General features: G+C 56.2%; 2 protein-coding genes across 4 annotated transcripts in view; both read right to left on the bottom strand.

Annotated features, from left to right (window-relative positions):
- The window catches only part of FN3K (fructosamine 3 kinase), a 12,045-nt gene extending 9,805 nt beyond the window's left edge, over positions 1-2,240 (bottom strand). The window contains exons 1-2 of the mRNA XM_077756638.1: positions 2,191-2,240; positions 123-276 (exon numbers count right to left, since the gene is read on the bottom strand). Coding sequence (XP_077612764.1) covers positions 123-276; positions 2,191-2,240 — 204 coding nt within the window. The remainder of the gene's footprint in view (positions 1-122; positions 277-2,190) is intronic.
- A 2,599-nt stretch (positions 2,241-4,839) lies between these two features.
- On the bottom strand, positions 4,840-12,230 carry FN3KRP (fructosamine 3 kinase related protein). Of its 3 annotated transcripts, none has more exons than XM_077755892.1 (6): positions 12,064-12,230; positions 8,830-8,981; positions 8,369-8,460; positions 7,356-7,438; positions 6,215-6,337; positions 4,840-5,987 (listed from the first exon to the last, which is right to left on the bottom strand). In XM_077755892.1, exons 1-6 carry the CDS (start codon positions 12,202-12,204, stop codon positions 5,649-5,651), a joined length of 930 nt encoding a protein of 309 aa, XP_077612018.1. In that variant the 5' UTR covers positions 12,205-12,230; the 3' UTR covers positions 4,840-5,648. The 3 variants fall into 3 exon arrangements, with proteins under 3 accessions (XP_077612018.1, XP_077612024.1, XP_077612023.1); XM_077755898.1 differs by lacking the exon at positions 12,064-12,230 and adding an exon at positions 11,713-11,913; XM_077755897.1 differs by lacking the exon at positions 12,064-12,230 and adding an exon at positions 10,410-10,498.
- Positions 12,231-13,633: the final 1,403 nt, after the last annotated feature.

The following is a 13,633-nucleotide window of genomic DNA, read 5'->3' as shown; positions in this document are numbered from 1 at the left end:
GTCCTGCGGTGCCCGCCCCGCTGGGCCTGGGCGGACCTCGGCCGCGTCGCACCCGCGCCCCCTCCACCCGCACCCCTTCCCCTCTCCAGCTCGGCCCTGGGGGCGGAGGGGGGGGGCCGCACCTGCGTCCGGCGGTTGACCTTGACGAAAACCGGGCCCGCATCCGTGTCGTAGGCTTGCCCCTCGCTGATGTAGCCGGCCCCGGGGCTCCCGAAGGCCCGCTGTCCCTGCTCAGACCGCCNCTCCAGAGACAGTATAGGGTAGAGCCGCCTCTCCCTGGGGCCCGGGTCACAGGCCTGGCTGGGTCTCACACTGTCCAAACAAGGCTCGGGGTCCTGACCAAACCCTGCCCAGCCTCAGGCACTACCCGGTGACACAGAGCACCTCGTGGCCATCAGAGATAGACACTGCTCTGGGGGTTCGATACCAAGTGGCCAAACCCCGCCCAGAACGCCCCAAACGGGAGCCCTGGTAAGAACCCTACAGCCCTGGAGAGGGAACTTCAAAACACCCATGCCGGTGTGCACACAGGCATGCACACACCTATGCACACACACGCACAAGGTCATTGCAGAAGAGCAGGGGGGATGGGAGAGGTTGTGTGGCCATCCGGGGAAAAGGCATCTGCTCCTCCCTGTCTTCCTCCTTCTAGCTTTTTCCTCTCAGCCAGTGAAGCCCACCTTCCTGTTGCATCCTGAGGCAGCATTCCTGTAGATTTGAGCTCTTGTGCATCTGCACGTCTTTATTCTCAAGTGATAGTTTGGCTGGGTATGGAATTCCAGGTGGGAAATGAAGTCCTGTTCTTTCATGACAGAGAAGCTTCTGCTCCATCGCTTTCCAGCTCATTCGGTGTTGAGACGTTTGAAGCTATTTTGATTGTTTTAAAGCCATTTTGATTCTGTTTGTGTGGAAATTGTTCTCTGGCGGCTTTTAGGGTCTTCTCTGTGTCACCAGTATCTGACAATTTCCCAGGGAGGTGGCTGGGGTGAGTTTCCTGCCACCCCCAAGGCAGGACACGTGAGCTGTTTCAGGAAGACACTCTGTGAGGTTGTCTTCAGCTCTTTATGATTCCCTCCCTGTTTCCTCTGTTCTCTTTTTCAGAATTACAAATATTTGCTCTAAAGTCGGTCCCCAAACTGCCAGGGTTAGGCACCCATGAGCCTCCAGGCGCCCTGGGGGAGATGCTGGTCTTCACTGAGCCCCACTGCACACCACAGGCATGGTTCCCCAAGCAGGGTTGGAACATGGCAGGTGGCAGCCAGGCAGGGGCACACACCTTACTGGTTCCAAAATCCAAGCCCTTAGGGTCCCTCCCCAGACCGCCCAGCTCCTGTCTGAGCCACTGAATCCTCAGTGTGAAGACACGTGCCAAGGAGAGCACTTTGACTTTGCAAACTGGTCCCACCCTCCCCTCAAAGCTGCATTTGAGCTTGGGGTTGATCAGAAGTCAGTTGGGAGACATGACTCGGTTACATCCAAACGGCCCCGGGAGCTGAGACCCCTTTCTCCCCACAGCCAGTCCCCTGGTTCTCCTGACTCTCCAAGGACCAGAATTACAGCTGCTAAGCTGCGGAAGACACCCGACTGGAACCCAAATACAGACAACCGTGACAGTTCTTGGGGCTCAGGCGTGTCAGTGGCATGGATCTAGGCGGAGGACAGACTGAGGCAGCGATGGGGCCGTGTGCACAGGAGGGACTCCCCGCTTGTTCAGACCCCTCGCTGTGACATGGGGTACAGTGGCGCCAAGAGGGAAAACAGCCCACACTGAGGGGGCACTCACAACGGTGCTCAGAGAAGGGGCACCAGGAAGGCAGGAGGGAGGGGTGGGCTCCCAAGGGTCTGGCTGCAGCCTGAGCCGCAGGGATGCTGCCCGGGAGTCACTGCTGGCCCCGCCCCCTGGCCTCCACACGGGACTGTGCGGCAGCCATACCCCCAGGAAGAAGAGTGTTCACAGAGAGGAAGGGGGTCTGCCACCTCCTGAGAACTCGGATGGCTGCCATCACTCTGCTGCTTCCGAACACGCTCCGGCGCAGCCACGTACTTCTGCCCAGGAGGAAACCCAGGCAGACAGGCCAGTCTCACACAAGATGTCTTTGGAAGCAAATTCCACTGGGGGAACAGGGAGGATGGAGAAAGTGTCCCCACGAGAAGGGAGACGACCCACCACATGTGCTACACAGCACGTACAGGCGGGCACTCCGGCCGGGAAGCTTGGCCGGGCGGCCAGTGGGTGTCATTATCAGCCCCCTCTATGAAGGAGGGATCCAAAGCTCAGGTGACGCCTCAGAGCCCCCTGTGCTGGTCCTCAACTCCAAGCGCAGTGTGGTTCCCATCATGCCAGAGGTGGAGAGCCCAGAGTCTTCTAAGAGGGTGTTTCCAGTTCCTGACCCCACACTGGGACCTGTCCGGGGGTGTGAGTCTGGAGCAGAGCGCCACCCTCTGCAGCGGCTGCGTGCACTGCTCTCTGCAGCAACCGGAACTTCTTTCACACCTTGCCTTTTCCTCCCTTAATCTGGCTGTGATTCCGGTTCCCTGAGAATCCCAGAGTGAGCCAAATGCCCCCCATAAGAGTCCCACCTGCCTCCAGTCTCCAGGTGTCCCTCCACGGCCGCCTGGACCCACAGGCATGGGGCAGCCCAGGGTCAGACCCTCATCCACAGCGGTTCCCCACCCCCACCCCACCCCCGCCAGCAGTCGGAGCCTAGAATAAACCTAAAAGAGACCTCAAAGCCCAAGCCCTGGGGACAGACGCTTGGCTCCGCGGGTTGTAGGATCTCGGGCACTCGGTCAGACTTGAGGGAAGACAAGTGAACAGGATGTGGGGACGAAGGCAGACGGATGCCTGAGACACACGAAACCGTAGTGATGATTAACTCCCCCCGAGGAGGGGGGTCACTCAGCCCTGCACTCAAGACCCTGCGAAGGGCGAACGCTGGGTGGGCACAGGCGGCCTGACGCCTTGTCATGGGTGGGGACAGTGCAGGGGGGACTCTGGACTTGCACTGCTGTCCTGTTTCACGTGGACACCAAGGTCTCAGCCCCGCTCTCGTCAAAAGGATGCACGTAAGCTTCGGGGCAGGAGGTAAAGCTGGGCTCCCTGAGGACTGTTTGGCAGACAGGGTGCCACCGCACAGGGCAGACCATGAGGCACCTGACACTAGCCCATCTCAGGAAGTGGGACCAGACGGGGCCCGACGGGCCGAATCTCTGGCTCTGCCGCCTCTCGCGGTGCCCACCCTGCCCTGAAGGACCAAGGGGCCCAGGAGCCGCGCCCAGAGCTCGTCCCCCGGGTCCAGCCAACCCCCCCCCGCTGATGACCCAGGTGCCAGCAGGCTGCCCGCAGGGCGCCATCACACAGCGGCCCTCCGAAAGCGTGCCTGGCACTCAGTACTTCCTCCCCTCTGTTCTGTCAGCCCAGCCTGTCCCGAACCCACAGAACAGTGTGATTCCATAATGGGAAGTTCATCCTCAGACGACACGTGCAGACAGGAGCTTTCACGGATGGTGCTGGGGAGGTTCACAGGCCTTTGGGTCTGACGTTTATACAATTTGACAACTCTTTATTTTTTTTTAAAAAAAAAAGGCATACAAAATTATGAATACAGGGCCACCTGGGCAGCTCTTGGTTTTGGCCCAGGTCATGATCTCAAAGTTCATGAGATCCAGCCCCATGTCAGTCTCTTCACTGACAGTGCAGAGCCTGCTTGGGATTCTCTCTCTCTGCCCCTCCCCTGCTCACGTTCTCTCTCAAAATAAATAAACATTTTAAAAAAGAAGAAAAATATAAATACAAAATGAAGTACAAAAGTAGATACTTTATTATTTTTATTTTGAGAGGGAGAGGGAGCAAGCAGGGGAGGGGCAGAGACAGGGAGAGAATCCCAAGCAGACGCACCACTCAGCACAGAGACCGACGCTGGGCTCGATCCCACGACCCTGGGATCGTGACTGAGCTGAAGTCAAGAGTTGGACACAACTGACTGAGCCCCCAAGCGCCCCAGAAAAGCAGATATTAGGGGCGCCTGGGCAGCTCAGTTGGTTAAGTGTCCGACTTTAGCTCAGGTCATGATCTCGTGGTTCGTGGGTTCGAACCCTGAGTCAAGCTCTGTGCTGACAGCTCAGAGCCTGGAGCTGCTTCAGATTCTGTGTCTCCCTCTCTCTCTGCCCCTCCCCTGCTCATGCTGTCTCTCTCTCAGAAATAAAACATTAAAAATTAAAAAAAAAAAAAAAAAACAAAGCGGATATTATAGAAGCAAACCCAGCTTCAAAAGCTGCAAGTGCTGTACCAAAACCAGGAGACCCCGGAACACTGTGTGCTAAGCACCCGCCACACCCCTGCGACCTGCATCCTGTGGGTCAGCCCTGGCCACTCGCTCCCAGGAGCAGCTTCTGGGGACGGGGCCCAGGCCACCCTCCTTGCCCGAGACTTCTGGTGACCAGCAGCCAGGGAGGCTGCCTCACCCTCTCGGGACACGCCCTTTACTGTTCACTGTCCGCCAGACCTCATGGAGTGACTGCAAAGAGCTGTCAAACCGCGTCCCCGTCAGAGGGAAGCAGACCTCCCCCTCCTCCTGCCTGTGCTATGCTGTTGAACAAAGTCAAGGAAACAAAACTGCTCTTTTAAGAAGCGACAGCTGGAGGCGCCTGGGTGGCTCAGTCGGTTAACCGTCCAACGTCGGCTCAGGTCACGATCTTACCTGATCGTGGGTTCGAGCCCAGTGTCGGGCTCTGTGCTGACAGCTCCGAGTCTGGAGCTGCTTCAAACTCTGGATCTTCCTCTCTCTGCCCCTCCCCCGCTCGCACTCTGTTTCTCTCAAAAAATAAATAAACATTAAAAAAAGCAAACAGTTGTGCCTATTTATTATCACAACACATTACAAAGTTTTCTTGGCAAACAGCTAAGACAAACATTAACTTACAATGCAAATAAAGGAAACCACTAAAAGTTTATTTCAATTTTTGTGCAAAAGGATTTATTAGCATCAATGTCATTCATGAATATTTCCCATCACTGCAAGACCGAGGAAGGAAGAGCCACTGGTTTAGCACACTTTTTACGCAAAGAACAACTCTGGAAGCTTTGAAACAGACAAGATGGGGTGCTAACGGGAGCGATTCAGAGGACCCTAAATTCACCTAAGACCAGCAGCTTGCTCACTTCCAGAATCAGCTTCCAGACCTGTCAGCCTGCGCGGAGGCGGCACAGAAAGAAAGGGAACGCACTGGCTTTGAAACTGATCATTAGAAGACGTCCTCAGTAGGGTCTCATGTCTACACTGAGTCTAACTCATCAAGAGGCATCTTCCCGAGCACCAGAGTCCCCCCTGGAGACGAGGCAGGCGGAGCCGGGGAAGGGTCCTCAGCAGCGCCGGGCACGCCGGCCGCTTCCTTCCTCGACCCTCGGGGCAGCAGTGGTTTTGATTCTGCCCACACGCCCCGTGGGTCCCTCTGGTCACACCGAATTTCCGGTGACACTTTACCCAGCAGTGAAGTCTAATGGAATGTACAACCTCTGGAGGATGAAACCTTTCTCCCTCGTACTCTACAAGGCTTGGGAAATTAGTCAAGATTCGGGGAGGAAGGCCTGACGAAGAGGACTATGGGGACAGGAGGAGCCGGCCACAGGTTAGCACCTGAATCAAATCTCATTTGATGAGATTCCTCATGATACTCAGGGAGGACCCTCTATACCCTGATCCGAAGTGATTCCAGTGGTTCAAGTAGTGGAAGAGCTGATACAGCTGCAGGCGTGCCTCAAACCCCGGGGCCTTGGGGACTGCGCTGTGGTAGGCGGAGTAGAAGGAGCGGCTGAAGCCCCCAAACATGCCAGCTATCGCCAGCTCGTATTCCGAGTGGCCGTAGAAAGAAGCCGGATCAAAAATGATGGGCCCCGAGGAGTCCTCTGCTACATTTCCTCCCCAGAGGTCTCCATGGAGCAGGGCTGGGACGATGTCCAGGTCACGAAACAGGTCAGGGATCTTTAGCTACAGGGAGGAAACGCATCGTCAGCAAAGAGACCAACACGTGTGGGAGGGATGCAGATGCACGTCTGAGTGTGGTCCAACCGCCCAAGCAGAGCACGGAGCAGACGCGCCTGGCCCCACACAGCTCGGGCACCGGGCACCGGCCAGCCTCGCCCCACCTCCTGTCCGGTGGCCCCACCTGCCTCAGGGCCACGCCTGTCGGGCTTGCAGGGCGAGACTCCTCTCACCTGCAGAGCAGACCAGAGCTCCAGGGCCTCCCTGTCCCCAGACCCCTTCTCCACCATGTCCATCTGGGGCTGAATGCGCTGCCGGGTGTAGAAGGTAACCCAGTCCTCCTGCCAGTCATTGACCTGCGTGGACAGAGGAAAATGCCAGAGCCAAAGGAGGAAGCCCGAAGTGGAGAGGCACCACTGGGAGGGCAGGCTGTGGAACACGTGGCGGCGGACTGGCAGACGGTGCCTCGCAGACAGACGGGCTGGGACCTCAGACCTCATCCCAGAGGCGCGGGACCCTCCCAGCGCAGAGCAACAGAAGCCACTCCCAGGAGCTCTAAGATGCTCTCTTGCCATCCAGACTCACGTGGGAGCACAGCAGCCCGAGCCGCCTGGCCCCAAGGACCCCTCTTCCGCCCCTCCCAACGCTGACCATCAGGAGGGAAACAACAGATGCACACCAGAGCACAGAGCAGCACTCACATGTGCGCACGTGAGCACTCACACGTGTATGTGTCTGTGCACACACAGAGCGAGCTGCAGGCAGGCAAGGGGCAGAGCCAGCTGAACAGCCCCCGGGGCCTCATGGAGCAGGTGGGACCAGGAACCCCAGGCGCCAGCCGCTCACCAGCCCAAGCGGATTCCTGGACAACCTCTCATGATGTTTCAAACTCTGACAGTGTCTACTGTGCCCCCATGCCTGCTAGAGAACCCCTAAAAGGCCTCCAGGTCACCCGCTATTCCTCTTTTGAGGAGCCGCAGCTTCCTCCATGAGCACAGCCACCATCCCCCCGCCCAGCACGTGCTGGGCATCAAGTGGAACCCCTGGATCGAAATTCCCAGGGAGTCAACCACAAAATCATAAAACTAAAAGGCACAAGCCCCGTGCATTGTGCTGTCAATGAGAATTTAGTATCAGGGAAATTTCCCTTAATCCCTAATTTGTACCCACCTTGAACTCCAGCACCCTGACTTGTTGACCCTGTTTCTCTGAGCTCATCTAGCATGTGAGGGGGGACCTGTGTCAGCCTCTTAAAAATCAGCAAAGAAAAAAGGGAGCAAAGACTTTAACCAAATTTCATAAAGAAGGGAGAGCTCTCTCCCTGAACAGCTGACCTGCCTGGGGCACGGAAGGCAGAGTGCTGCCGTCGCTCACCTGGGGGAGGTACCCACAGCACGTCGCCACGTCAAACCCGAACTGGTCCACGAAGGGCCGATCCGCCTGCCCGCCTCCTCTCCCTTGCAAAAGGAAAGCAAGAAGGACACCTAGTCCCCACGCTCCTCAGGCTGCTCGTGGGGCTCAGGGCACTGAGGCCTGTCCTGGGCGTGCCTTCCCCACACCCCATCCAGAGACAGAGAAGGGCCCTGGTCTGCACAGACCCCCAGGACCGTGAACAGAGCCTGCTCCATTACATTCAACCACTGCCAGGAGAGGCGCTGGAGGACGCTGAGCACAGACACAACACTTGCCTACAAAGGAGGAAAACCACCCGCCCCCTGACCTAGCGGGAAAGGAGGGCTCTCAGCAGCCATCCCAGCCCTTGCCGTCTGTGAAGGTTAACCGCAGGGATATGAAATGGCCTCCTTTGCATCTCCCCCGAACTCAGAGCAAACCCCAAAGGCCCAAAGTACATGTGGCTTGGAAGGGGCAGACGAAGTCTGATGGGGTGTGTCTAGCACAGCCGATTCTCGGTCACCTGTCCCGATATGTCAGCCACTCCGGCAGCACAGTGACCCCAGGGGCTACCACACGGATTATCATGTGCCAAAGGGTAAAAACACTGGAAGATACTCTCAGTGCGAATGCTAAGCTGTAGAAAGGTGATACGAGGACCACCCTGCTGGGCCTCACGTGTGGCTGTACTTAGAAGACGCACCGCACAGAAAGCCAGAGTGACCTTGACAGGCTTTTTTCTGAGGAATGAGGGTTACAGGAACCATAACATGATGGGGTTTCGAGTCCAGGAACTACTTCCCCTTCCGAATGCACTGTGACACAGGACAGAGCCCACTCACTGTGCTCACTGTACCCCATGCATGTAGCCTTGGGGTTGACGCTCCTTTCCTTTGCCGTCAACACAGACCTGACCCTCCTACAGCTGTGGTGGGACCCCACCCCAACCCCGGCCCAATGTCCTCCAAGGGCCCCGCGGTCGCACAGCTCCGTACCCACGGTGCCGGCCTCCTTCCGGAGCGTCTCCCCAAGCCTCTTGTTGTCTAGATGCAGGTCTGCAAGCTGGGCTCCAAGCTTTGCAGCATGGCTGTGAGGCAAACAACATCAGCTAAGTGTGTGTCACACAGACACGGGGACACAGCCACCCACAGTCTCAGGCCACACGAAGCAGCTCAGGGGATACGAAGTCTGCTTTGGTGGACCAAAGGGGACAAGAAGGGCCCTGGTTGTTTGATGGTCTTTCCCAGCCCTTCCGTGGCTGCTGGCTTGTCAGTCTCTCACCTGGGGAGATCCCTGCCCGTCTGCCTTTAGCGTGCGGAGTACGTGTCACTCACTCGGCAGAACCCATGATGTGTGGGGTCACGGGCTCCTCAAAATCACACACCCTGATGCAAGCTTTCATGTAAGGAACCGCTCGGAAGAAAGCCAAAAACACACAGAAGGCACCGAGACAGACCTGCTGAGAGAGCGCATGTCCAAATGCTCCATCACCAGCATGCTGCCGCCTCCCGGGGCGTCCAGGACCTTGATGGGCTTGGGTACTTTCACTGTGCCTGTTCTCAGGATGGCCGTTAAACTTGCCATCTCTCCTTCAAACATTCTTTTGGCCTTTCCAAAAAATAATGGAGATGGGGAAGAGAGGGGAGAGCAAGATTACTTCCAGAAAGGATCTACGTGGACATGTTTTCTTGAGCATTACAATTTATTTTCAACATTCTTTTAAGCTTTACTTATTTTTGAAAGCGAGTGAGTGAGAGAGCACGCATGCACGTGCGCCATGAGCAGGGGGAGGTGCAGAGAGAGGGGGGCACAGAACCTGAAGCAGCTCCAGGCTCCGAGCTGTCAGCACAGAGCCCGACGCGGGGCTCAAACTCAGGAACCATGAGATCATGACCTCAGTCCACGTCGGACACTTAACTGACTGAGCCCCCCAGGAGCCCCAGCCCTCCCTTTAAAGTTGCCTGTTTTTTTGTTTTTTTTTGTTTTTTTTTTTAAGTCAAAATGCTACAGAAGTATGAGTAGAAAAGGGCACAAGTGGGAGCATCTGATTCCAACTCTCACCAAGTCCACACGTGGCGTGACCGCTGCCCGGAGGCGCCCCACCCCCAGCCGCCTGTGTCCTGCTCCGCACAGACCTGCCTCGTCTGCTTTGTCCTTCGACAGGCAGACAGTCTGGCTCCTATGTCCCACTGCCTTTGTTATGCTGCTGCATCAACAGAGTTTGTTCTCACTGCTGCATGGCGCTCCACGGTGCAAACATTCCAGAATGGGCCCACCCAGCGTACTGGGGTCAGACAGCTGGGCTTCCAGAATGGGGCTACTTATTCTCAGGACTGACTCTGTGACCTCAGGCAAGTTACTTAAAGTCTCTGTGCCTGGTCCCTCATCTGTAAAAGTGGGGTTAATAACAGCACCAATCTCACAGGCTCGCTGCCATGAGTACCTGAGGCAGCGGCTAACACCTTCCTACCCCAACCCAAACGCTTCGTAACCTTGTTATTCGTAACCTTGTTATTCGTTGTTCGTAAACCTGCAGAGCTACCGTCACTGAGGAGGAAGACACGGGCTGTGCCTTGAGAATTTTCAGAGCATTCTCTCTAGGAAATAAAGGGTAAACAGCTGGGCCCCGGCTGCACTTTGTACTAGAGCACTGGTCATGAAAAGGAAAGTAAGGGATAGAATAAAAACAATAATCATCTGGGGAGAGGAGGAGTGAGAGGAGGGAGAAGCAGGCAGCAGGTGGGGGTAGGGAGGAGGACGAGGGGAACCAATCCTGCGAGTACGCCAGACAGAGAAGAATCTTATTTAGAGCAGGGCAGTTCCAGTAGGTGCGAAGGAAGAGAGGAGAGCAAACTCGCAGTCTTCTCCTAGAAGGATGGAAGATATTTTCACTTCCTACAAGGTAAAGCATTAAAAAGTCCCGTTTCCCGTACAACCAGCAAACGTGCATCCTACAGCCAGTACATCTATGTAACAGTGTTCTCAAAGCCAGCTAGAAATCTGGAACTATCTCCCAAAGGACCAGGAGGAACTTACATAAGGAAGATTAGCAATAAGAAAATGGACTTGGGGTGCTCACGGCTGCCTTGGTCAGTGGAGTATGTGGCTCTTGATCTCAGGGTTGAGTTCGGGCCCCATGTTGGGTGTAGAGATTACCTAAAAATAAAATCTTAAGAAAAAAAAAAAGAAAATGGACCTTGATGACAACAGAAGTAAGAATCTGAAGAAACAGCCCCAGAAGAACAAGGCTTGAAAAGCATCATAAGTGGGCCCACTGTCGTCATCAGAAAGGGTCTGCTTCCACTCTAATGCACACCCATCTTGAACTATCACAAACGCCAGTGAAGGTGCAAATACAAACACGCGACACAGATGGGAAGAACAAACACTGGAGGGGCCTGCAGGAGCTGAGGAGGGACGGCACCCCAAGCACAGGTGCTGACAAGTCCCTGTAAGAGGCTGTGCAGCGAGGGCGGCTGATCTCCACACAACACAGGCTGGAGGCCGGGCTGGGGGGAAGAGATCACCCCGTACCATGGAAGGTGCAATGCACATCGGGAAGAGAATGAAAACACTTGCAAGAGTGATTTCTAAGGACAGAATGAAAGCACGCCAGGTGTGCAACACGCAGCCTTGGTCCTGGACTCAGTCCCTGAAGCCCTGTTTGACATGAGGATTGTCGGATCCTGCTCACTGCCTACTGGAGCCAGCCTGGGCCTTCCAGCTGGGGGTCCTGGGTGATCCGACCAGACCAGGCAGAGGTGACAGCAACAACCGGGGTTAAGCAAAAGGTCAGCAGTGAGGTTCACCTATGTTCTACAGGCCCTTCTCCAAGTCCCTGCAGGAGCGGAAGGTTGCGGAGCGGGCGGCTGCGACGACGGAAGACGCCGTCCCCCCAGGCCTACGTTGACACCTAACCCACAATGTGGCAGAGATGGAGGCGACCAGACGCCATGCGGCTGCAGCCCTCATAACGGGGCTAGGGATTTTACAAACGAGCCCCCAGAGGGCTCCCTCGCCCCTGTGACAGGTGCGGACACGGGGAGCAGTCCCCTCCCCCATCAAGTGGGCTCCCACCAGACACCTGCCAGCGCCCAGGACGGAGAACAGCCGTCAGCCCTGAAGCTGTCCAGTCGGTGCTATTCCGTTACAGCGGCGCAAACTGACGGGTGGCTAGATTATCCTCAATAATTCAGAAAGGAACCCAGGACAAGGGGCTTCTACTACCAGCCCTTGTTCAAAATTCCCCAAACAAGGGACGTTCTCAGAGGAGCGGCTGCATCCATCACTGGAAAACCATCCCCAGAACCCTCCAGCCGCACCACAGCGGGGAGCAAACCTGCGCAGGGGTCCGCAGAGGGTCCGCTAACCTCCCCGGGGCTGATAGCACGGATTCTGGGTGCGCGACCCCCGGACCGCCCAGACGCAGCCTTATGGGCGAGGGCGTCACCAAGGGCAACCGCCCTGCGGCCCTCCTGTGCGGCCCTCACCCCCACGCCAGACCCCGAGTCGCGGGCCTCGGACCGCCTCAGACTCCGGACTAGGACCCCAGCCCCGAGTCTCGGCCCCCAGCCCCATTCCAGACCCCGACGGGCGGACCTCGGACCCCGCCCCGGGCCTGCAGCCCCACCCAGATCCCAATCTCCGACCGCCATCCCCCCAGCCCGGCCCCGCCCACGGCGGCCCTGACCTCCGCCTTGGAGTTCACTTTCACAAACACGCGTCCTCTGTCCGTGTCGTAACTCTGGCCTTGGCTAATGCACCCGCCCCCCGAGTGACTCGTAGCCTTGACGAAGTCGCAGCCCAGCTCCCGCTTCAGCAGCGCCTCCATGTTCAACGAAGCGCCGCGAAGGACTGCCTTGGGGGGCTGGGAGGGGAAAAGCTAGCGGCAGGGACTCACAGTGATTGGGTGAGGCGTGGGGGGGGGCGGGACAGGGCCGCCAGAACTCCTGGAGATTGGATGAGACACTGGGGGGGCGGGACAGGGCCAGGAGAACACACGAGGATTGGGTGAGGCTCTGGAGGGCGGGACCCGGCCTCCAGAACGTTGGGGGATTGGGTGAGGAGCAGCGGGTCTCTTCCGGCGGTTGTGAACTCGGTACCTGGCGGTGGGGGACGGAGCTCCCCCTTCTGGCCTCCGTCTCCATTTTAGGAGAGATTTTCTTCCGTTCCTGTTCATGCCCGTGATTATCGGTTAGCATCCGTCTCCCCAGCTGGACGGGCGGTCGGAATCAGCTTTGCTCCCTCCAGAGGAGAGGGGAGGACAGGATACACACCCGGAGAGAGAGGTTAATTTTAAGGGTGGGCTCTGTTATCCTTAAAAATAATAAAACTTCCAGTAATTTTACAAGCAAAGATGGGGTTATTTGGGAATAGCAGGGACTTGCTCGACAGGGTAAGTAGGCCAGAAGCAGAGGCAGGTCTGGAGGACGGGGAAGGAACGGCGGCTGTAAGCGAGGCTCCTGGGTGACGCCGGGTGCTGGACACGAGTCAGGCGGTGAGGTCATTAGTTGCAGCAACAATAAACTAAGTAAAAACTGCATAAACAACAGAGGACTCAATATATTTGCGGTAGAAGTGGCTCCAAAATCTACAGTGGCTTGTCAACATGTGATGCCTCTGCGGGAACTGCAAGGCAGGACATGTTAACTGTGTGTTTTCCCTTTTATCTTAAATACTGTTTTCTACTTGAGGCTATCAAACTAAGAATTATTCGGATTTAGTCTCTTATTTGACAACTAAATGCTAATCAACTGATGCACATAAATAATCTATTTAATCTGTATGTATTTAGGTTTTATGCCCATGTTATAGGCTTTATTACTAAAATATAAATAAATAGGGGCACCTGAGTGGCTCAGTCGGTTAAGGACTCACCTTGTCCCACAGAGACAGAGAGGTAGCACCCACATCAGTGTAAGTAACCCAGAAAATGACCTGAAGATGGCAGAACAGACTCGCCATAGCTAAAGGCTGAGAAGAGGCCACATGGAAGAGGGTAGGAAGGGAGGGGACACAGTTAGGAGCCAAATGGAAGTAGGGACTGTCCTCAGGAGGGAGAGACACAGGTACATGGAAAGGGGAGAGGACCAGACCCTCACACCAGCCACCCAGGCAAGGGGAACCCACATGAAAAACAGAGGGGCATAATTTCACAAGTTCACAAGCCAGTGGGGCTTAACACTTGGAACTTTAAGACATTATTCAGACTGAGGAGCCTGGGTGGTCAGGCAGCTGAGCATCTGACTCTTGATCTCGGA

Source organism: Crocuta crocuta, unplaced genomic scaffold, assembly GCF_008692635.1.
Source record: "Crocuta crocuta isolate KB4526 unplaced genomic scaffold, BGI_CrCroc_1.0 scaffold50, whole genome shotgun sequence".
NCBI lineage: Eukaryota > Metazoa > Chordata > Mammalia > Carnivora > Hyaenidae > Crocuta > Crocuta crocuta.
This window is presented reverse-complemented; position numbering and strand designations above follow the sequence as displayed.

Excerpts from the sequence above, each read along its gene's own strand:
- FN3KRP (XM_077755892.1), bottom strand. The coding sequence starts at position 12,204 with ATGGAGGCGCTGCTGAAGCGGGAGCTGGGCTGCGACTTCGTCAAGGCT. Across the intron at positions 8,982-12,063 it reads AAGTGAACTCCAAGGCGGAG|GCCAAAAGAATGTTTGAAGG; the intron begins GTCAGGGCCGCC and ends TTTTTTGGAAAG. Across the intron at positions 6,338-7,355 it reads GCTGTGGGTACCTCCCCCAG|GTCAATGACTGGCAGGAGGA; the intron begins GTGAGCGACGGC and ends CTGTCCACGCAG.